Source organism: Macrotis lagotis, chromosome X (assembly GCF_037893015.1).
Source record: "Macrotis lagotis isolate mMagLag1 chromosome X, bilby.v1.9.chrom.fasta, whole genome shotgun sequence".
Taxonomy (NCBI): Eukaryota; Metazoa; Chordata; class Mammalia; order Peramelemorphia; family Peramelidae; genus Macrotis; species Macrotis lagotis.
The window spans coordinates 190,616,969-190,640,137 of record NC_133666.1 but is presented as its reverse complement, the minus strand read 5'-3'; the positions used below and the strand labels follow the sequence as shown (position 1 = coordinate 190,640,137).

The 23,169-nt window shown below is 35.4% G+C and overlaps 1 protein-coding gene across 10 annotated transcripts in view; it reads left to right on the top strand.

Moving 5' to 3' along the window:
• Nucleotides 1-23,169, top strand: part of PTPN3 (protein tyrosine phosphatase non-receptor type 3) — a 291,839-nt gene that overhangs the window by 209,744 nt on the left and 58,926 nt on the right. For all 10 annotated transcript variants that reach the window (XM_074208223.1, XM_074208222.1, XM_074208224.1 and 7 more), the window contains 4 exons: nucleotides 1,684-1,818; nucleotides 7,148-7,324; nucleotides 20,990-21,170; nucleotides 21,947-22,024. In XM_074208223.1, coding sequence (XP_074064324.1) covers nucleotides 1,684-1,818; nucleotides 7,148-7,324; nucleotides 20,990-21,170; nucleotides 21,947-22,024 — 571 coding nt within the window. The remainder of the gene's footprint in view (nucleotides 1-1,683; nucleotides 1,819-7,147; nucleotides 7,325-20,989; nucleotides 21,171-21,946; nucleotides 22,025-23,169) is intronic.

Below are 23,169 nucleotides of genomic sequence, written 5' to 3'. Positions count from 1 at the left end.
ACAGGTAAATTGCTCCTTGATCTTTTAGTTTGCTTATAATATTGTTTTTTATATCTAAATCCTGTATCCACTTGAATCTTCTCTTGGTATAGGGTGTGAGATGTTGGGTTAATCCAGTTTTCTTCCATACTAACTTCCAATTTTCCCAACAGTTTTTATCGAAGAGAGAATTTTTATCCCAATAGCTGGACTCTTTAGGTTTATCAAACAGCAGATTACTATAATCGTTTCCTGCTGTTGCACCTAGTCTATTCCACTGATCCATCACTCTATTTCTTAGCCAATACCGGACAATTTTGATGACTGATGCTTTATAATATAATTTTAGTCTGGAAAGGCTAAGCCACCTTCTTTTATACTTTTTTATTGATTCCCTGGAAATTCTTGACTTTTTATTTCTCCATATGAATTTACTTACAACTTTTTCTAACTCATTAAAGTAATTTTTTGGAATTTTGATTGGTAGGGCACTAAACAAGTAGCTTGGTTTTGGTAGAATTGTCATTTTTATTATATTAGCTCGACCTATCCATGAATAGTTGTTTGCCCAGTTATTTAAATCTGATTTTATTTTTGTGAGAAGTGTTCTCATCTGTTTTAAAAAAAAAAAAACATCTGGAGAAGGAAATAGCAAGTCATCCCAAATATCTTTGCCATGAAAACCATGACTGGATCAAATAAACAGTATTGTACTAATCTCAAATTGCAAGTAAGAATAATAAAATCAATCCTTGCCTTCAAGGAGTTTACATTCTAAGGTAAAATTAAGGGGGGAATGGTAGACATGGAAGAGGGAGGAAGATATCCAGCTTTCCAGTGGGAGGAAGGAGCCATGGTAGAAGTCCTGAGTATAAGGCTGACTTGGGGTGGGGGAGACCCTTCTTAAATGGACCAATGGAGAGAGAGAGAGAGAGAGAGAGAGAGAGAGAGAAACAAGCAAGTGCGGGCCAGAACCCATTAGTCCTCTTGGAATTACTAATAGAGGCGAAGAAATTTAGGAAATGCTAATATAGAGTACTAGGAATTATTTGAACAATATCTTGAGAAGGACCCAAGAATGAGGGTTAGACTAAGAATATGATTTTGTTTTTGTTTTTTAAATTTTAGGTCAGAATATTGGAATTGTGACCAGAAGGAAGGAGAAAACAGAATCAGAAACCCCACAAAGATAAACTAGGGTTTTATACAGAGACCTTGTTTTTCTTTGTTTCTTCCCCCCCCCCCCAATAACTTAAAGGGTTTAACAGTGGCAGCTTGACTTGACACTGAAGTGAAATTCAGACTTGACTGGTACACAGAACTATCATATCAGGAGCCTCATAAAAGGCATGAATGAAAGAATTCATGAAAATAGTAATGGATACCTTTCCCTTGAATCTAAAGCTGTGCCAAAACTATACTGACTCAGATGGAATTTATGAGCTATAACTGTTCACAATCTCAAATTGCTTTATATTATAATAAACCCTGATTGAAAAAAATTTGAATCACCTGTGTGGAATTGCTGGAGAAATAGAGTATGAAAAAATCAGAACCCAGAGATGTTTTTGTGAGGAAAATCTGCCCGTCTTAAGTGGTGGTGATAAGGCAGCCCTCCATTGGCAGCACATGTAAACTTTCATAGATACTACTAATGTACATTCTGTGCCTTCATATGAAAATCAAAATGCTTATGTCTTTTAGGTCTTTAAACAACCAGTATTGCAAGAAAGTGATAGGTGGGATGGTATGGAACCCAACCAAGAGGAGATCTTTATCAGTAGAGCATTTAGAAACCAAAAGTCTTCCTTCTCGATCTCCTCCAATTACTCCCAACTGGTAAGTCATTTCTCTCACCTTACCATTCATAAGTGAACATTCATCTCTTTTCAAAATGTAAAATGCAATCTCATCTAAAGAAAAGGACTGAACTTTAACCCACTAGCAGTCACATTTTGATTTCTTTTCAGTAAATGCATAAAATAGTTGTGTCTTAAATATTTAAAATATTGACATTAGTGTAAAATATATGTCTTTCAGTGGTGGTCATGGATTTAGGGAGATAAGGCAATATTCCTAGAATAATGAGCTTGGAACTGTTCTATAGAGCCCAAGAAAATTATCAGTGAGCTTTTGTAAATAATTGCCTACAGACATCAATTCTAAATGTTGCTGAACAATAGAAAGATGGGATACTCTAAAAAGAGGAAATGAAATGAAAAATATTATCCTGTTTAAAAAAATTATCACTCATGATCCATCTATACCTGAAATACATAGACTTCAGTACCTTTGTCCCCTCTCATCTTGTCTACTTCTCATCCACATTTTCCCATAAATCATCAGTAGAAGAGTTATCCAATTACTAGAGGCCTTCCTCTTCTTCTGTTTTTGTTTTCCCTACCACACAGGGTTGTTGTGAGAAAACCTTAAAGCGCTATATAACTGTGAGTAATAATACCCTAAGGGTACCAGTGTGTCATTCAGGCCATCCATCGTTCTTGCTATATGACCAGCCCACCTCCTTTTCCCATCATTCATATCTTTTCCTTTACTTTTTGCACGCCAGTCATCATGGGTAACATGCTTCAAGCCTGCTTGTACCCACCAAAACCTTTCCATCACCCTTCAGATTGTTCATAATTTTAGTTCTTCTGAGATGATTGAATTCTGTAATTAAAAGATGATAACAACAACAACAGAACCAAAACATGTCCCGGAGAAGGGTGACCAAATATACAAGAAAATACATAGTGATGATTAATTAGGTGAGGGTGGGAGGGTTGAGGGGGCAGGTGGAAATTCAAGGAGGTAGAGTTAAATTAAAAAAATATTATTTCAGCCAATAAATAATTTTAATAATCCTCCCTTAAAGGAATTGTGATTGACAATCTAGCAAGCCATGAAGTGATGGAATAAAGCAGACTTGTTTACCAAAGCCAGATATCTAATAACTAGTTGGAAGTTTACACCTTAAAGCTTAGAAAAAGTAAAATTAGTAAGTAGAGTACTAATTCTCTTCTGGAAGTCACATACAGGGCAAATCAACTATTCAGAACAAGTAATTTAAAAAGGCACTAAGCAACCAAAGTAGAGGTTGAAAAGATCATACAGTATACTCTACTCATGTGAATGCCATTGAATAACCTCAACTAAGTTTTTTTTTTTTAATGGTTTGATCTGTGTAGAGTACTCCCTGTATGGTCACTCCCTCCACCAGTAAAGACAGGCTATTTGACTCATCTTCTTTGAGGGTTGCCTTGGGGCACTGATTAAATTACTTGTCTTTGCTCTTCCAATTGGTTTATTTGAGAGGGAAGGTGTGGCCCATATCTTCCAGATTCTAGCTACCATTCTACACTGCCTCTCTATTCTAGCTTTTTATTATGTGAGCAGATATTTTTCCAGGAAGTGTGATTCTGAGGGCTGGTTTTGGCTTAGAGTGATGAGGTCTGGAAGGGTATATTAGCAGACTACAAGCTCTAGCAGGTTTACCATGCCAGAAAGACTTTCATATATGGCCCTGCAAAAAGACTGATTATACTTTTTTAAATTCCAGATTCTTGAAATACAGAAACCAATAGACTGACTATCTGGTAATGAATTATTTGGCCTTGGTAGTCCATGAAAGAAAGAAAAATACAAAATTGGAGGATAGAGTTAGTCCTGTATATTCTCCTTCAACTTTTGTGGTCATGGCAGCAAAGGGGGGAAGAGAGGAGAGAGCCCAGGGCTCTGAGAATCACCATTTTTAGACCATCTCTAAATTTAGTTATTTCTCCTCTAGATAGTAGATCTTTGTCCAGACATTTTACTTAATGAGTGTTAATCTTGACCTTGTTGTAAACAAAACCAGAAGGAAGTTGCAGTATACAGTAGAACCCATAGGTTCTTCTTGGCAAGCCAGTGGACTTGTCAAGGTAGCATTTTAATCATTCACCTTAAAGGGAATAGGAATTATTTCATGGGATGTATGATTAGCTCATTTTGCAGTATTCTGAAGTGATTCCAAAAGAATAACCATGAAAATAATTGCAAATTATAGCCAAGCATTTGCCTCAGAGGATGGAGAGATAGAGAAAGTGAATAAAGAAATTAGTAAAACTCTTAACAGATTACATCAACTTTTATTTTAATAACTTGGTTATTTTAAAGGAAATTGAAATTAAGTAAAGATGACAAGAAATCTTGGAAAATCTGGATCAAGAAAAAGAAATGAGAAGTTAAAGACTTAAGAGACTATAGAAGTCTCACATTTGTGTATCATGAATACTTTTTATGAGAAAAGACTAAGTGGACACAGGATATGAACAGCACTGAATAACATCACAAAGTTGAAATTGATTATATTTTAACAGACAGGAAATGACTGTAGCTGATGTGGTAGTCACTACTGAATCAGTTGTCTGTTTATAGTCAAGCCATCACCTTATTAGAGGAAAGATCAAAATTAGTATAGAGCTTAAAGAAAGAAAACAAAAATGAAAAAAGGTAGCGCATTTTATTAACATTATTCTTCCCTGACCTATTTAACTAAGTTACTGATGGTGAAAAATAGAATGTGGGTGGAAGAAAGAACATACAGTCTACAATAATTTCATAAAAATCTTTCTAACTGAATATTAATCAGTTACCATACCAAAGAGACCAAAAGATACCTCAAAATGCCTTTATCAGTAAATATTTGACTTTATATACCAGAGAGAAATGTTAATGAATTCTAACACTGGTTTAGGTTATAAACTTGTTTATAGAAAATTTTGGAGGATGATGGAAGCCAGTGAATATATTGCCTCTTAAATAGAGAGAAGCAGTGGGAAGTAGAACTAGTTTTTAAAAAGTTTGGTAATTGACCCAACTAAGCAAAGTCATCCCAAAGATATCAATGTGAAGAAATATAGGAAAGATGTGCAAAGATTTTAGTAGCAAACTTTTTTTTTAAACAACCTTCAAAACAATCACTGTATTTGACTTCTAACATCTCAATCCCAGATGGGCTCACAGAGGAGAAATGAATAGCATTTCTGAGATAAAAGATGGAAAAGCAGCTAGATTATACCAGGTGTCCCTAGAGGAAATCAATTCTAGGAGTGACATAGTTTTAAGGGTCTGGAGGTTTTGATTCTTAAAATATTTGAAGGAAGGGAAAGTCTCAAAGCCATAAAAAATCTTGGACTGTATTTTTTTCATATATATTTTATTGGATTTTTTCTTTGCGTATAGAAAAATTATTAAATTCTTAAACTTGTATGAATATAAGGCACCTTTTAATCCTGAACAGGATGGGACCAAGTGGACCCTTGCTTGGGCTTGGGTCCCTTTTAGTAACAGATAGAACTTCACAAGTTGACCATACAAGGGGGAAATTGTGGCTAAATAGCACTCTAGGAACTAAAACTCTACTGAGTTTTCTCAAGGATTTCTCTCTTTTCCTTTTAGCCTTAGCAATGGTCTTTTCCACTATCATGGCAGGCTCTAAGTCCTTCACTTTTTTGAGGGAACTTATTAATACCAAAATAAAAAAAGCAACTAAGTCCACATCACCTTTTACCTACCTGTATGCTTTCTTTTCCACCCATATAAAATTTTTCTGAAAATATTCTATACCTGCTTCAAGGATATTAAAAATTAATTTCACCAAAAATGCATCAAGAGAGGCATATGGTGACTGTGAACAGAGTGTAACATGACAAGGAGTTACAAAGAAGAACTAGAATAAAAAATCAATAAAAATACATATTTAATAAAGATGGTCTGGTTATATGGTGACAATAAGGGATAACCAGTGAATAACCTTTGTGCTCCACTCATATCCACATGTTGTCAGGAGAAATAGAAGAAAGCCCACAACCTTTGGATGGATCCCCTATAATGAACTCATGGTAGGTCAAAGATAAAACTTACAAATGCATACATTGATGAGAACCTAGAATCATTTTCATATTTGTGATTAAAAACAGACACAATAATTATAATACACTTCTTTGGTTTTCTGTTCCATGAGTTACCTGGAATTTAATCAACATTGTATCTGGGGTGGCTAGGTGGTGCAGTGGATAAAGTACCGGCCCTAGAGTCAGGAGTACCTGGGTTCAAATCCAGTCTCAGACACTTAATAATTACCTAGATGTGTGGCCTTGGGCATTTGCCTTGCAAAAAAAAAAAAAGACAGTGTATCTAAAATATTATTTTCAACACCAGTTGGGTAACTGGCAAGCTTTTCAAAGTATCATGCTTCATTAGCATTTTCTCAAGCCCTTGGGAAAAAAATGGGATCTAAGGGGATGGGCTTCTTTTCCCCCAGGCTATCCATCCTAATTTTGGATTGGCCTAGTTGGATACTCTAGATGAAGTTTATTAGTCCAGGTTGCCATCTCAGGCTCATTTCAAGCTATTCAGGAATCTTTCTGATTGATGTCAGAATTTTGACATTCCTGTGTAGTCTTTCTGCTCAACCACTGATTGTCATTTCACATAAAAAGGCAATAAATATGTAATCCCACACAAGATCACAAGGATATCATTTTCACCACATCTTTCCTCTCCATCCTGGGTCCCTTCCTTTCATCTTCCTCTTCTCCTCTGTTACCTTCTATTTTATCTTTTTACTCCTTATCCCCTTCCTTCTCCTCCATTTCTCTCTCTCTCTCTCTCTCTCTCTCTCTCTCTCTCTCTCTCTCTCTCTCTCTCTCTCTCTCTCTCTCTCTCTCTCCAATGTGATATAGTGGAATAGTGGAAAGAGCAATGAATGTAATGTGGAGTCAATACCTGGGTTCAGCTGTCAATTCTGCTTTTTATTAGTGTGACCCTTTGGACCTCCATATCCTTATATATAATATGAGGATATCTTAGGTTCCTTGCAGCTCTGTCACTTTGACTTCTCTCTTTTCTTCCCCCCTTCTTTTTACCTCTCTCTTCTCCTTTCTTTGCTCCACTTCTTTGTCTCCTCTTCTCTTTCTTCTTCCCGCTTTTGTTCCTTCTTCAACATTATTCTTGTGAAACCAGCTGCTCCATATATCATTGTTTTGCCTAACATAATGGTGTTCCTACCTAATGGCATGGTGAGCCTCTAATCCTAATAAGTTAGTTTATAAAATAGCATCATTTATATTTTAAAAATACTTCAAATTGAATTTGATGTAACTAATTCTCACCCCTTTTCCTTTAGGCGAAGTCCTAGGTTACGTCATGAAATTAGAAAACCACGACATTCATCCGCAGATAATCTTGCGAGTGAAACAACATACCTTACAGAAACAGAAGATGTATTTTATACTTACAAAGTCTCTCCATCCTCAAAAGACAGTGATTCAGAATTTTCACAGACCCGAAGTCCACAGAGACAGTAAGAGAAACTTGTGTTCATTCATTTGCCTCATTATATACTAATTTGCTAGGCTTTCAGGCCAAAAGGTAATAGGTTTGGGAAATCCTTAAAAGTCCTTAAAAAGTTATTTTATACCTTAACACTAATTATATATGATCACATATAGCAGGCATTGTCAAGGTACCACAATCTAAGTAAAAGGTTTCTGTGAACTCTGTCACAGTTACACCTAAAAGAGTAAAGAGGGACTTGGAAAGAGTTTTTTGTTTTGATTCTGTAATAATAATAATGATTATTATTATTTTAAAAAACATTTTTCTTTCTTCTACTCCAATTGAACATATGTTTTCAAAAAGAAAAAAGAAAATCCTTCTAACAGATTTACAGTAAAGTAAAGCAAAGCAAAGCACAATCTTGGATCGACCCTGTCCAAAAATGTATGTCTCATTCTCCACCTTGAGTGCCTAATCTCTTTGATAGGAGGTGAACAGCATACTTCATTAATAGTTCTCTATAATTGTTATTTCATTAATCAGAGTTCTTAAATTTTTTAAAATTATTTTTCTTTACAATGCTGTTATTGTATAAATTGTTCTGGCATACTTGCTTCACTCTACCTTAGTTTATATGTCTTCCCAGTTTTCTCTGCGAGTATCCATTCTATCTTTTAACAAAATTTTTTTTGTTATATTCATATGTCTTACTTTACCCATTTCACAATAGATAGATATCTTCTTGGTTTCTAGTATTTTGCCACTGCACAAAAGAGTGCACACATGCGTGTGTGTGTGTGTGTGTGTGTGTGCATGTGTGTGTATGTATGTGCGCATGCACTTTTTTTTTAGCCTAAGGTTTCTTTTCCTCTTTGGTCTCTTTGGGGCATAGAAATATGTTGGGTCAGTGAGTATATATAGTTTAGTAACTTTTTCGACATAATTCCAAATTGTTTTACTTATAAATGGACCAATGCAAACCTACATCATCAGTGCATTAGTATGCCTTATTTTCCCACAACCCCTCTAACATTTGTCATTTTCATTTGTTGTCAGTTTTCCCACTCCGAGGTGGAACCTCACAATTGCTTTAATTTGCATTCATTTGGTGATTTGGGTCATATAATTGTTGATAACTTGAATTTCTTCTTTTGAAAATTGCCTTTTCTTATTCTTTTGTCATTTATCAGAAAGGAGTTTTAGTGATATATTTGTCCTTAATGTTATGACATAAGGTAATCATTGTCTTCTTCTATTGATGTAATCAGTATGTAAAGCCCTTCAACAGCTTATGAACAACTTAATCCCTAGTAGTCTTCCCAGGGACTTTTTTTTTTTTTTTAGGATTTTGCAAGGCACATGGGGTTAAGTGGCTTGCCCAAGGCCACACAGCTAGGTAATTATTAAGTGTCTGAGTCTGGATTTGAACTCAGGTACTCCTGACTCCAGGGCCGGTGCTCTATCCACTGCGCCATCTAGCCGCCCCGACATATTTTTTTTTTAAAAAGGAACACAGATGCACAGGAAAAACTAACTCTGGAATTCTTGGCAACTTTGTTTTGTACTGCAAAGGTCTTCCCTGAATCTCCTCCTCTTTCTTGACAGAGCAGCAAACTCTGCAGTCTGGGGCTAGTATGGAAATAGCTCAATTTAGAAATAACTAGTTTAAAGCTAGCTCAGCTTTTATTCAGTGGAGAAGGGAAACCTCAGAGAGATGGGTTCCTTTACCAATGTTAGTGGTGATAGCTGCTTCTCCTTTCCTGCTCCACAAATCAATTGCCCCCCTTCCTGATGGCTTTTACAGGTTCAACAGGAGACTGCAGAGTATGATGACCTAGTTCTTGCCTTCTAAAACACAACAGTAAACAAGTAAATTCATTTAACCTGCAAAATTTTTTTTAAAGCTTCAGCTGTTCAGCATAAGATACTAAACAAATAGAATGTAATTTCCTTGAGAAATAACTGCTTGTTCAGTTTTTATATCTCTAGTACCTGTTTTGAGTACCTGGAAAATGATTGATTGTGTGTGTGTGTGTGTGTGTGTGTGTGTGTGTGTGTGTGTGTGTGTGTGTGTGTTTAGGATTTTGCAAGGCAAATGGGGTTAAGTGGCTTGCCCAAGGCCACACAACTAGGTAATTAGTGTCTGAGACTGGGAGACCGGATCCGAACCCAAGTACTCCTGACTCCAGGGCTGGTGCTCTATCCACTCTGCCACCTAGCTGCCCCATGATTGATTCTTAAATGAATGTTTATTGAATTTATTTTACTGGTTCTTCAGGATCATTCACGTCCATTTAGCCCCCTTATTTCTTATGAGATACAAATCTTGTCTTTAGTTTCTTATAAACCACAAATCTTGCCTTTTGTATATATTAGTCATCCTAAAAAAATATAGATTTCAGTTTCCTTGTGATTATTTGTTCTGTTAAATAATGCTTTTGGTATTTATTTTGCTTAAAATAACTCTTGTTAAGATAATTATTTATTATTCTTAACTACATGCTATAGTTTTTTGGTGTCTAGAGAGAATTAAAAGTTGAGTTTACCTCCTTTTTTGTTTTTGAAGTTTTATTGGCATATTTTATTTTTGCATTACAAATATTTACAGGTTTCTCCTTCATGAGAAGTTTCTTGTAAAAAATAGATAAGTAAAAGTAATAATAATCATCTGAAATTGCAATATTTCATATTTGCACTAGTAGAAAAAAATTAGCAAACTATTTTCTCTCCTTCCCATCTCTTACCCTTTTGTAAAAAAGGTGAAAAAAACAAATTTCCTACAGCAAATATGTAAAATGAAGTTCCTCAAAAATACATATATATGTCAGAATGTGTATGTCTCAATCTCTACCCTAAATCCATCATCTCCCTGTAATGGGGAACATATTTACCTCCTTTGGAAAAAAACATCAAGTAAGGCTATATATGTAGAGGAAAAGATATGGTTAGACTTGTTTTTTTTTTGCTTTGCATCGGCCTAAAGTAGTGATAACAATACTAACATATATGTCTATTTAAGAATTTCCAAAGAAATAGATATATTGCCTTTTTTCTTTAGAGAAATTGTCTTATTTGAGCCTCACAGTAATTCCAGGAAGAATTTCCTGTAGAAATTGTTAGCCCCATTTTAACAGATATGAAAGTCAAGCCTCAAAGAGGTAAATACTTGTCTGAGTAGTAAATGGCAGAGATAGCAATTGAATTCATATCTTCCTGTCTTCAAGGTCAGCAATTTTTCCACTATATTCCATTGATTTCCAATATGCCTTATAGGAGATGGAAGGAGAGTTATAAAAGGAAGGGATATGTGAAATTTGAGAAACTTGACATCTTCTCTTTAATTCGTCTTTATGATGATGTAAGAGTCTCAAAACCCATAAACATTAGAACTAGGTGTTATCTTAGGGGATCATCCAATATAAGCCCATCATTTTGATTTATTACTTTATGTGAAACACTGGAAATTTTCAGAGTATTGGACATACTTTATATTCAAATATAAGTTTTAAAATAATATTCACCCAAACTAAGCTAAATTCATTGGGGGTTTTTTAATCATCTACCATTTTGGATTACTTGAATCACTACTTTTCTCCATTAGCATCAATCAGGCAGCAGTATTTAGCTGCCTTCTATGTGCCAACACCAAGCTAGGACTTAGTGATAAAAATATAACATTTGAAATGAGGAGCTTATTTCTAATGGGACAGGCAAGTACTTAAATAAATATAGAGTAAATATAAAGAGAATGAGTACAAATACATACAAGATCTTGGGACAGGGAGAGTACTAATGTGATTATTAAGAATTGATCATATATTATTTCTCCAGTTCTCAGACTTTTTTTTTAAACCAGACCTGTAATTTTATCTGTCTCTCTAGTACTGGTAAGATCCTCTTCCCAAGAACTCCTTCTATAGATGAAATCACAGGACCTGGTCGTCTTTAAGTTAGAAGTCTTAGAGAATGACTTAGGGGCTGGGAGTGATTAAGTAATTTGCCCAGGGTCATAGCCCTGTCTGTTAGAGATGGGAATTAAACCCATCTTCCTAAATCTGAAGCCAACTTTTTATCTACTACACCACAATGGAATTGTTTCTTTAGTCAATAATATTTTTGGAGTTACTAGTATTCTTTGTAGTGTTATGTTCACATCAGTAATGATCGTGTACATGTTGATGGATAGACACCACATTTGGAATCTACCACCTCAATAACATATTGTTATAATCATCATGTATGATGAAGACACTTAAGTTGAAGTTGGGAAGAGAGCCTGGATCTGACAAATTACATACAGAAAAAAATCTGCATTGGATGTAGCATAATTGTAAGAATCAATTAGTAGGGGCATCTAGGTAGCAATGGATAGAGCATGGGCCCTGGAGTCAGGAGTACCTGGGTTCAAATCCAACCTCAGACACTTAATAATTACCTAGCTGTGTGGCCTTGGGCAAGCCACTGAACCCCATTTGCCTTGCAAAAAAACCCCTAAAAAGTGGTAAGAATCAGTTATCTAATTAAGAATCAATTCTCAAAATAACTTAGAGGACAATATTTCAAAAGAAAAGAAAATCTTAGTGATTTTACAGAAAAAAAATAAAATAATTTTTAAAAAGATAGAAGGAAAGGGAAAAATTGAGAAAACAATTTCTTTTTTCTTTTCTTTTATCTCCCTCCTACCCCACTCCCCTTCATTGAGAAAGCAAGTTACTTGATTAAAAATGTGTTAAAGGGGCAGCTAGGTGGCACAGTGGATAAAGCACCAGCCTTGGAGTCAGGAGTACCTGGGTTCAAATCCGCTCTCAGACACTTAATAATTACCTAGCTGTGTGGCTTTGGGCAAGCCACTTAACCCCATTTGCCTTGCAAAAAAAAAAAAAAACAAACCTAAAAATAAATGTGTTAAAAAATAAAATAACAAAAAAAGCAAAAATAAAAAATAAAAAAATTGTTAAAAATGTGTAGTCATGAAAAATTACAAGTCATGTTGTAAAAGTAAACATAACCCCACACCCCCAAAAAAGAGAAACCTCAAGAAAATTAAAGTGAAAAAAGTATACTTCAATATGTATTCAGAGACCACCAGCTCTTGTCTTTAGGATGGATATTTTTTATTATAAGTCCTTCAAAGGATTCTCTTGGGTCACAGCATTGCTGAGAAAAGGTAAGTCATTCACAACTGATCATCCTGCAATAATGTTGTTACTTTGAATATAGTACATTTCCTATTGCATCTATTCATGTAAGTTGTTTTTTTTTTTTCTGAGAGCATCCTGTTCATCATTTCCCAAACAGGATAGCACTTCATCTCAGTCATATACCACAATTTATTCAGCTGTTTCCCGACCAGTGGGCATCCCCTCACCATAAAAAATCCCCACCACCAGAAAAGAAATGCTATAAATATTCTTATATAGTTAGGTTCTTTTCTTCTCATAGAGAATACCATTTCAGTGTCTAATCAGCGTGTTGCTTTCTTACCAAAACAATATATTTGTACTAATGGTCCATGTAAAGTATATCCTTGATTAAAATATGAGGTAGATGAACTATTGATTTAAAAGGATTCCTAGATGAAAATATGAGAAAGTCGCTGATGATTTTCTGTAACATCACAGAAAGGTTATGGTGAAAATAAAATTCAGTATCATATATTAATTTCAAGTAAACATTTGATTTAGAACAGGAGAGTTTTGAAGAGCTATCTCAAAGGGGAAGTGACTCTTAACTGATCTAGAGCAATATTCTGCTTCATTTTTCTGAAAGAGTAGTTATTGGGCAAGTCAGTTCAGTGCTCAAGACAGCATTTTCTTATTTAATTATGACTAGCTATATAGCTGTGGAGTAAATGCAGGATAAAATCTGATTTGGGCTTTTGTACTTTAAAGATTTGTTTACAAATAAAATATGGAAGAATTTTGAAATTAGTAATATTTGGGGAAATTGGATATTGGGATTTTTTTTATGATTATAGGACAAATGTATTTTACCTGAATATGAGTTAATTGGTTGTCTATATAAGAAAAAGTGAGGTCCCTCTCAGAGAAAACCTAGTTGCTGATGAGCTGAGAATATAAAAAAATTAAAAGAACACATTTCAGAGGTCTATCAAGAGATCCAAACCTGTCCTGTCATTTGTTGCCTGTAGATTTGATTGGCCAAAGAGATACCCAAGTTGCCTCTCTATTGCCGCCTGCTGCTGAGCAAAAGAATGAGGAGTGGAGAGGAAATATTTTGCTCTCTTTTTATAGTCTGTTGAAGAGAGAACAGAGGAGAGGGAAAGAACTACTAAGAGAAAATAGCATTCCACTGCTTTAGATGAAGGCATCAGCTAATCCTAAAACTTAGCTGAATGGATAGTAAAGTTCTGTTGTGGAACAAGCCCAGCTGAGCATAGGAACAGCTTAGAAATGGAGTATCAGAGAAACAGTCCAAAAGATTAGCTTGTCCAGCTGAGCTTATGTCAGGAGAGATGTTAGTCCGGCAGTGTGGCTCAGCTCAGCTTAACAGTGGAAGCATCTGATCAACACAGAACCTCCGCCCAGAGTTATGAGTGGTTTTGACCACAGGTATTTCCGTCATGCCTTAATGTCCTGGGATTTTAAATATGTGCTTATAGTCCCCATGGCCACTGAATGCATGGGGTGAGAGAGCACAGTGGAGGTTTATGGGTGGGATCATGTGTAAATGTGTTTGTTTTACATTTTCAGCAAATATTTTGATTAAGATTAATTAAGTATTAGCAAGTGATGTGTTCATGGGAAGTATTTCAGTTGGAGTAAAGTTAGCCTCCTACAAGGCTTACTCCTAGAACTTTGAGAATTATGAATTGTAGAAGCTTCCTTCCCCTCTGGGAAAACCTTAACCTGTCAGAAATCCAAGTGAGTGTTCTTCACATCTCTGGGTGAAATTAAGGGGTAGCATCAAAATAGTAAAATAATACACACCATAGAGGGTTCAAGTGAAACATAAGATTGGAAAAGCAGTATTTCATATAAGTGGCTTAGAAATATTAATCCTAGAAATAAGGTAATCAGCATTGGAAGGGGCCTTGGAGATGACATGGTCAAATCTTCTACTAATACAGCAGTCCCTTTTAAATATTCTCAACCAGACACTAATGCACTATTGGTAAGGTTGTTACCTGATCTAACCATTCTGGAGAACAATTTGGAACTATGCTCAAAGGGCTTTTATCCTATGACCCAGCAATACCACTACTATGTCTGTATTCCAAAGAAATTTTTAAAAATAGGAAAAAGATCTCTTTATGCAAAAAAATTTCTATAGCAGCTCTTTGTGTGGTGGCAAAGAATTGGAAATTGAGGGGATGTCTACCAATTGGGGAATGACTGAATAAGTTCTGGTACATGTTTGTGATAGAATATTGTGCTATAAGAAATGATGAGTAGGATGATTTCAGAAAAACCTGAAAAACCTCACACAAACTGATTCAGAGTAAAGTGAGCAGAACCAGGAGAACATTGTACATAGTCACAGCAGTTTTGCATGATGATCAACTATGAATGACTTTGTGTATTCTCAGTAATATAATTATCTAAAACAATCTCAAAGGAATCATGATGAAAAATGCTATCCACCTGCAGAAAAAGAACTGATGCAGTATAAATGCAGATTGAAGCTTTCTATTTTTCACAGTATATATTTTTGTCTATGTCTGCTTTCACAACATGTTGAATATGGAAATGTGTTTAGCATAAATTCCCTTATATAACCTATATCAAACAGCATACTATCTTGAGGTTGGAGGTTGAAGAAGGGAAAGAATTTGGAACTCAATTTTTTTTAAATGAGGGTTAAATATTATATTTACACATAATTGGGAAAAAATAAAATATTATAAAAAAAGGATAATTTTTAAGAATTAAAAAATGAAATAAAATCCAATAAAATTCCAATCAGACTATTCAGAAATGTTCAAGTACTTCTCGCAGCATTATGAAGTCAAGCATTCTGTTGTTGGACAACTCTATTTTTTTACAACAGTGGTTCTCAAATTTTTGTTTTCAGCACCCTTTACATTCTTTAAAATTCATGAGACCTCCCTCTAAGATTTTTTTTTAAGGCTTTTGCAAGGCAAATGGGGTTAAGTGGCTTGCCCAAGGCCACACAGCTAGGTAATTATTAAGTGTCTGAGACTGGATTTGAACCCAGGTACTCCTGACTCAAGGGTCAATTGCTTTATCCACTCTGCCACCTAGCCACCCCACAGAAGGTTTTTTTTTTTTAATGAGTTACATCTATTGATATTTACCATATTAGAAACTAAAGCATTTTAGTCTTTTATGAAAATCACTTTGACCTTGTGGGCCCTGTGAAAAGGTCTCCAAGACCCCTGAGGGGTCTTTGGGCTGTATTTTGAGAACTGCTTTGTTAGAAACTGCTTCCTTGCACAGATTTCTTGAGCCAAATCTGCTTCCTTCTACTTTTCATTCAGCATTCTACAATTTGGAACAACACATTAAATTTAATTGTACCAAAACTTTTTGTTGAATTCTTAAGTTCTATAGCAATATGATATATTCCTGTTTTTATTATTGTGCACAATGCTTCATTCAGATAGTCTCTTCTCCAGTCTGACCATCACATTTTCTTCAACCAGGCCTCAATTTTTCAAAGTTTGTAGAGCTATCCATTTTATAGTTGCCTTCCATATGGCTAAGTGTTCTAGGTTATGAATATCTTTGTACAATATAATGTTAAGAATGAATCTCAGGGGTGGCTGGATAGTGCAGTGAATAGAGTACAGGCCCTGGAGTCAGGAGTACCTGAATTCAAATCTAGCCTCAGATGCTTAATAATTACCTACCCCTGTAGCCTTGGGCAAGCCATTTAACCCCATTTGCCTTGCAAAAAAAACCTAAAAAAAAAAAAAGAATGAATCTCAGTATTTCAGAAGTGGAAGGACCAGCTGGGGAGTTAAGAGGCAGCAGTGCAAAGGGTTCCATTGACTCAAGAGTCAGATTATCTGGATTCAAATTCTGCTACTGATGTTTTCTTTTATGAGCTTTATGTCCTCATCTTTAAGATGAGAAGGGTTAGTCTAAGTGGATGTCTGAGGTCCCTTCCAGCTCTGGATTGAGGCTCCTGTGAGTATAGGAGAATTATTACTTTCCCAGTGAAATGACAGATGCTTGATTCTGTTGTTCTTACTTAAATAAAGATAGGCAACTAGGTGATCCAGTTGGTAGAGTGCCAGAAGTAGAGTCAAGAAGACTCATCATTCTAAATTCAAATCTAGCCTCAGGCACTTACTATCTGTGAGACTCTGGACCATTTGATTAACCCTGTTTACTCAGTTTCCTTATCTGTACTGGAGAAGGAAATGGCAAACTAGTTTCTTTGCCAAGAAAACCCCCAAATGAGGTTACAAATAGATGGACACAACTGAAATACCTGAACAACAAGCAAAATGAAGATATATAGTAATTTGACTTAGATGTCTTACAAAAAAGGTCATTGAGAAATTTCTCTCTGAACAGGAGCTTTATAAATGCCCAGGGCTCTGTTCTCCTCTTGTACCTTCCAATTTGTACCACAAGAATTCTTCATTAAATTTTAGTGTTTTGAGATGAAAAAGTTGTTAGATAAAAGTGAATATGTAAATTTTTTAAAGGCTATGTAATATTAATTTTGCACTTGGACTTCTTGAGGACAAGAATAAACAATAATCCGGTGAAAATCACATGCCACCAAGGACTTGAAATTAAAAGTGAGAAAAAGAAAGCAATAGCTTCTGCTGACATTAGTTAGTCTCAACAGTAAAAGGAACTTTGAGAAGTCCTTAAGTTCCAACTCTTTATGCAATATTTAGATCTGCCAAAACATGTACATGAAGTGGTTTCATAGCCTTCTGTATGTACCTCGAATGATTCTGAACTCAATATTTCTACAGGGAAGGTTCTTCCATTTTCAGACAGATCTTGTCACTAGGAAATTTTTCCCCATCTGACTTCCCTGCAGCTTTTCACCCTTTATACTAGTTTTGTCTCTGGGACCAAGCCAAACAGGTCTATACCGTGGCCTTTCAGATATTTTAAAATAACTTCCCTACACTAATTCTAACCCACCCAGCTCACCCAGTCTTCTCTCCTCCATGGTAAACATTCTTAATTTCTTTTTCTAGATCTTCGTAACATGCTTTCTAATCTTATCACCATTCTGATTGCATTTCTTTGAGAAATGAAGTCCCTCCTAAATATGGTACACAGAGGGGAACAAAATATTCCGAAGTAGTCTCGTAATGCCATGAAACTGTCACCTTCATTTAATGGTGCATTTCTTACTCCAATAGTCTTACTCTAGTGACTCCTTATGATGTGGAGGTGACCTTGAGACCTCAAAGATTATGCCAACAATAGAATGTAAATTCTGACAGTTCCTAGAAGTTGAAAAGACTTAGGGTACAGACTAGGACAGAGCAACTCTTAGAAATTGTGGAATTGGGTGAATTTTGATTAATTCCATTTGACTAGTTCCAACCTTATTGGCACATCTCTCATTCTCTCCAATTCCTCAGAGATCACATTAGAAGTTCATCAATTATATCTGCAAGTTGTTTTGAGACATGGGAATGTAATCCTTCTGGGATAAGGGGCAAAATCATTTATAGCAGCTGAGTGCCCCACTTAGTATCTTTTTTACTTTTTCTTGGGTTTTGATTCCTGCTTACCTATTTTTTCTATTCTTTTTAAAATGAAGCTCATTATCCTTGGGAAGGCAACCCCCCAAAAAATCAAGCAAAATAGTAGTTGAATTATTAGGTTGCCCCAACTATTGGGATTGAATCATTTTCTCATTTTAATTTGTTTACATCTTCCCATCTACTGCAAATAGCAGTGTTCCTTTTTTCTTTTGTTTGCCCCCTACCATGCAGCTTTTAAAAATCCCTTTGTGTTGTCCTTAGAATTGCATCAGACTTCAGCTTGTTCTAGGCTTTAACTGTGCTAATAGGTCATTTATCTTTGGTTCCCCTCCATTTTAAATCTTCAGTGCCATCTGAGTTCATCAGAGACTTATTTCCCTTGAAGCCACATTTCTCTTTTTCTTTTCTTCCTCACTGGAATTATTCATGTTTGGGCCATTAGAATTTCTTTCTGTTCCTTTTAAGAAAATCTAAAATACCTCCTTTTTGTTGAACTTTTTGAAATAAAGTATCATATAAATGTCTCTCCTTGATCATTGCCAACTTTATGATGGCTTCATTGCTTTCTCTAAAGTTCTTGTTACTTTCCCTTGCCAACTATTTTGATCAGAATTAGATCCAATGTAGAATTGAATACATTGCTGATGTTCTTCTTACCTTTACCTTCTTAAAGAACATTTATCAGCAAGGTAAGTGATGGAGTGATGAGATTTTTTTGGTTTTTGCTGAGAGTTCTACCACATGCCCAACTCTCCTATCACAATTACAATTTTTTTTTTAGATTTTTTTTTTTTGCAAGGCAAATGGGGTTAAGTGGCTTGCTCAAGGCCACACAGCTAGGTGATTATTAAGTGTCTGAGGTCAGATTTGAACTCAGGTACTCCTGACTTCAGGGCCGGTGCTCTATCCACTGTACCACCTAGCCATCTCCACAATTACAATTTTCCCTTATCTTCCTGATAGCTTGGTGATCTTCTGTTCCTTTTCCCTTTTTCCCTTTTACATTCAAAACAAAACTTCATGGTTCTTCATTAGATTGAGAGATTGTCCTAATAGTTTGCTATCCCCTGTCAAATTTTTTCTTTTGAACCTGTTAAGAAGCTATTATTCATCTCCATATTGTAGCTTGTTTTGGTGAGGGCTAGCAGTTCCTTTTTACTGCTGCTTCTTAAAAAAAGATATAATGTATGCTTTAGCATAATTGATATTGATAATTAAGGATATCTCTCTAAATCCTTCTGGTTGTTTTATGCTATGAACTACTGTTTTAGTCATTTTAAGTCATAAGAACTGTCATTCTTTTTGCTGTTTCAGCCCTTCATGCTAATCTAACAGTTATCTGAGAATGCAGTATGGTGTTATTGAAAAAATGCTGAACTTAAAATCAGGAAGTTGAAAATTTTTTTTGATATTTTCTGGCTTTATGACATAAACAAATAACCTGAGCTCTCTGAACCTTGTTTCCTCAACTGTAAAACTTTAATCACAATACCTGTTGAACTTCTATCACAGATGGAATGAGACATTGCATGCTCAACACTCAAGACTTTAAAATAATATATAATTATTTAAGTAATATAATGTGTAAAGTAATATGTATAAATATATTTATTTCCAAATTCTAAAGTACTATTTAAATATCACCAGGTAGTCTTCTACCTTCCTTCCACTATCAATTTAAAACTTTCTTGTTCCTCTACAATTCACCATCCAGTTGTATTCTTTGCAGAATTATTGGATGCATTCTTTCCCTAAGAGCCTATTATTCCTATTCAGATCAGATCCTTTTCTCCAAACTCATCTTTGACAATAATCTATATAAAGTATATAGAATAGGCTTTTCCATATTGCCTTGAACAGCTAAAAGTAGTATTCACATTGTTTTTTAGAAAGGACTCAGGGGAAGAGAGATAAGTTGTTTTCAGAGGGAATAGAGGCATGATGAACCCCTATGTGATTATACATGCCTAGACTAGTTTGATCAAGGTCATTTAAAAACAACTGCCAGCTGAGCACACTATTTTTCTAGAGACCAGAGTAGGGTCCTTCAGAGGTGGGAGGTAAAGAGCATCACATTATCAGCAAGTGACCCCCCCCCCAGACAACAAAGACTTTTGAAAATAGTGAGCTTAACTCTCCTATTAGGTGGGTCAGGGACAAAGCAATCATGGCATTTGAGTTCCGCAAATGTACATGGAGTCAATCTGTGCATATCCTTTGATCCAACAATACCACTGCTAGTCTATATCCCAAAGAGATCACAAAAGAGGAGGAAAAATCCACATGTACAAAAATATTTATAGCAGTTCTTTTTTGTGGTGGCAAAAAATTGAGGGGATGTCTGTCAGTCAGTTGAGGAATGGCTGAAAAAGTTGTGGTATATGAATGTAATGGAATATTGTTGTTCCATAAGAAATGATGAGCAGGTGATCCTAAAAAAAAAACTGGAAAAAATACATGAACTGATGCTGAGTAAAGTGAGCAGAACTATGAGAGCAGCATTGTGTGATGATCAACTATGACAGACTTATCTTCTCAGCAACAGAGTGATCAAAGATAATTCTAGAAGATGTGATGAAAAATGCTATCCACATCCAGAAAATGAATTATGTAATCTGAGTGCATATCAAAGCATTCTATTTTCACTTTTTAGAAAATCTTTTGTTTTTTCTTTCTTGTGTTTTTCCCTTTTGTTCTGATTCTTCTTTCATAGCATGATTAATATGAAAATTTGTAATACATACACATATATAGAGAGAGCTTATATCAGATTACTTACTATCTTAGGGCAAGGGGAGAGGATGGGAGGGAGAAAACTACATAAAAAGGAATGTTGAAAACTATATAATTGAAAAAATAAATTTAAAAAGAAAAATAAGATGCATATGGGGTCCTAGAGCCAAATTTTAAGGATAATCTGAGGTTTTTCCTATGTCACAGGGGAATAAATGCAATTCAGATTATATGTCGTGTATGTTCTTGTGAATACTAATTGATTTATTAAAATATTTCTTAATCAAGGAATACATCTGAAGACAGCCCAAACTCTCAGACCCAGACTTCAACCAGTCCCTTATCTCAGTATGTAAATGCACCAGGCTGCTGCTCTTTTGATGGAGTAGATCATCACCTTTTAGACACCTATACCAATGTTAATAAAGGCTGCTCCACAGAAGATTCTAATCAGTACTATTGTGATAAGGTGAGTTCAGCTAGTTCCTATGTTGTACTGTGGTAGAGATATATAAATCGTGTGTAACTTAGAATTCAAACTTTTGTCAGAAAAATGTGTATTATCATTAAACTAAAGCATTTTCTCTAAGTTATACATAATAATGATTAGGTAGGGGAAACAACCCTATAACTAATCATCTTGAAAGTTACCATGGTATAATGGTAGTAGAGTTTGTAGCTGCAAGGATAGGCCCAGTAGATAGTAGCTTGAGGGTTATTTTTTTTGCAAGGCAAATGGGGTTAAGTGGCTTGCCCAAGGCCACACAGCTAGGTAATTATTAAGTCTGAGGTCAGATTTGAACTCAGGTACTCCTGACTCCAGGGCCAATGCCCTATCTACTGCGCCACCTAGCCTCCCTAGTTAGAAAGATTTTGCCCTTACACACTGTGTGACCTTGGGTAAGTCACTTTACCTCTGTTTCTTCCTTCAACCTTGGGGGTCATCTGTAAAATGGGGGTGATAATAATAGCACCCATTTCCCCGGTTCTTAATGTGATAGTATTTGTAAAGCACTTTCCAAACCTTAAAGTGCAATTTAAATGCTAATTTGGCTATTATTATTGAATGACTATTAACTATGTGACTTTCAAGTAGTCCCTGAATTTTTCTGAACCTCCAGTTTTTCAACCATAAACTGGGGAAGATAATATATGCCTTTAGGATTCTTATGTGTGGAAAACTTTGTAAACTTTACAGCAAAAGATAAATGTTATTTACTGTTATTATCTTCAAATTTATTTCAGAATGAAGATGGTGATGGTTATCTACTCCTGGTGTGTATTACTCCAGATGAAGATGGAAAATTTGGATTTAATCTTAAGGTAGAGTAGCATTCATAAATATGTGAATAATATATATGTAAATATAACCAGTAATTTCAAACTTTTTAATGGAATTAGAATTATTCATTTTCATTAGAAATGTATATTCTAGACAAGGTAAGGAATCACTTCCATTAGAATGTAAGCTCATGCAGGCAGAATTTGTTTCATTCTTTGTACATGTATCCCTAAGACCTAGCATAGGGTAGGTACTTAATAGATAGATATTTGTTGATTGATTGATTCAATCACTTTATCTATGTTGCCTATAGGGAACTAGGTGGTGCAGTGGATAGCGTGCTGGAATTGGAGACAGAAGACTTGATTTCATGCCCAGCCTCAGACATAGTGTGATCCTGAACAAGTCACTTAACTTCTGTTTGCTCCAATTATAAAATGAGTAGGCTGAATCAGATGATTTCAAAGGTCCCTTCCAGCTCTAACATTCTACAGTTCTCTGCTGCTTCTTTACTAAAGAAGTAGCAGATGTTTCAGTATCAAACTCTGGTATTCCTAATAGCCACAAAGCATTAATTCTGGGGTGTCAGAGATCAGCTAAGACTAGGAGAGGGAGAATTTTATTGCTGGGTTAAAAATAAGTTGAATTCTAGTACCAGTCACTGTGCAAACTTGACAAGTTTACTTAGTTCCCTCATCTTTAAACTGTGGGGGTTTAGAAATTAAGTGATAACTAAAACTTTGTTCTAGTTTAAATGCTCTTTGATTCTAAGACTTAAAAGATCTTCTGTATAGCTAAGGAAGGAATACACTACCAATAAATATTTTCTGTGATGAGCACACTTTTTTTAAATTTTTATTAAAGATATTATTTGAGTTTTACAGTTTTCCCCCAATCTTGCTTCCCTCCCCCCACCCCCACCCCACAGATAGCACTCCGTCAGTCTTTACTTTGTTTCCATGTTGTACCTCGATCCAAATTGAGTGTGATGAGAGAGAAATCATATCCTTAAAGAGAACAGAATTCTCAGAGATAACCAGATCAAACCATAAGACATCTGGGTTATTTTTTTCCCAATTAAAGGGAATAGTCCTTGTACTTTGTTCAAACTCCACAGCTCCTTAACTGGATACAGATGGTACTCTCCTTTGCAGACAGCCAAAAATTGTTCCCAATTGTTGCGCTG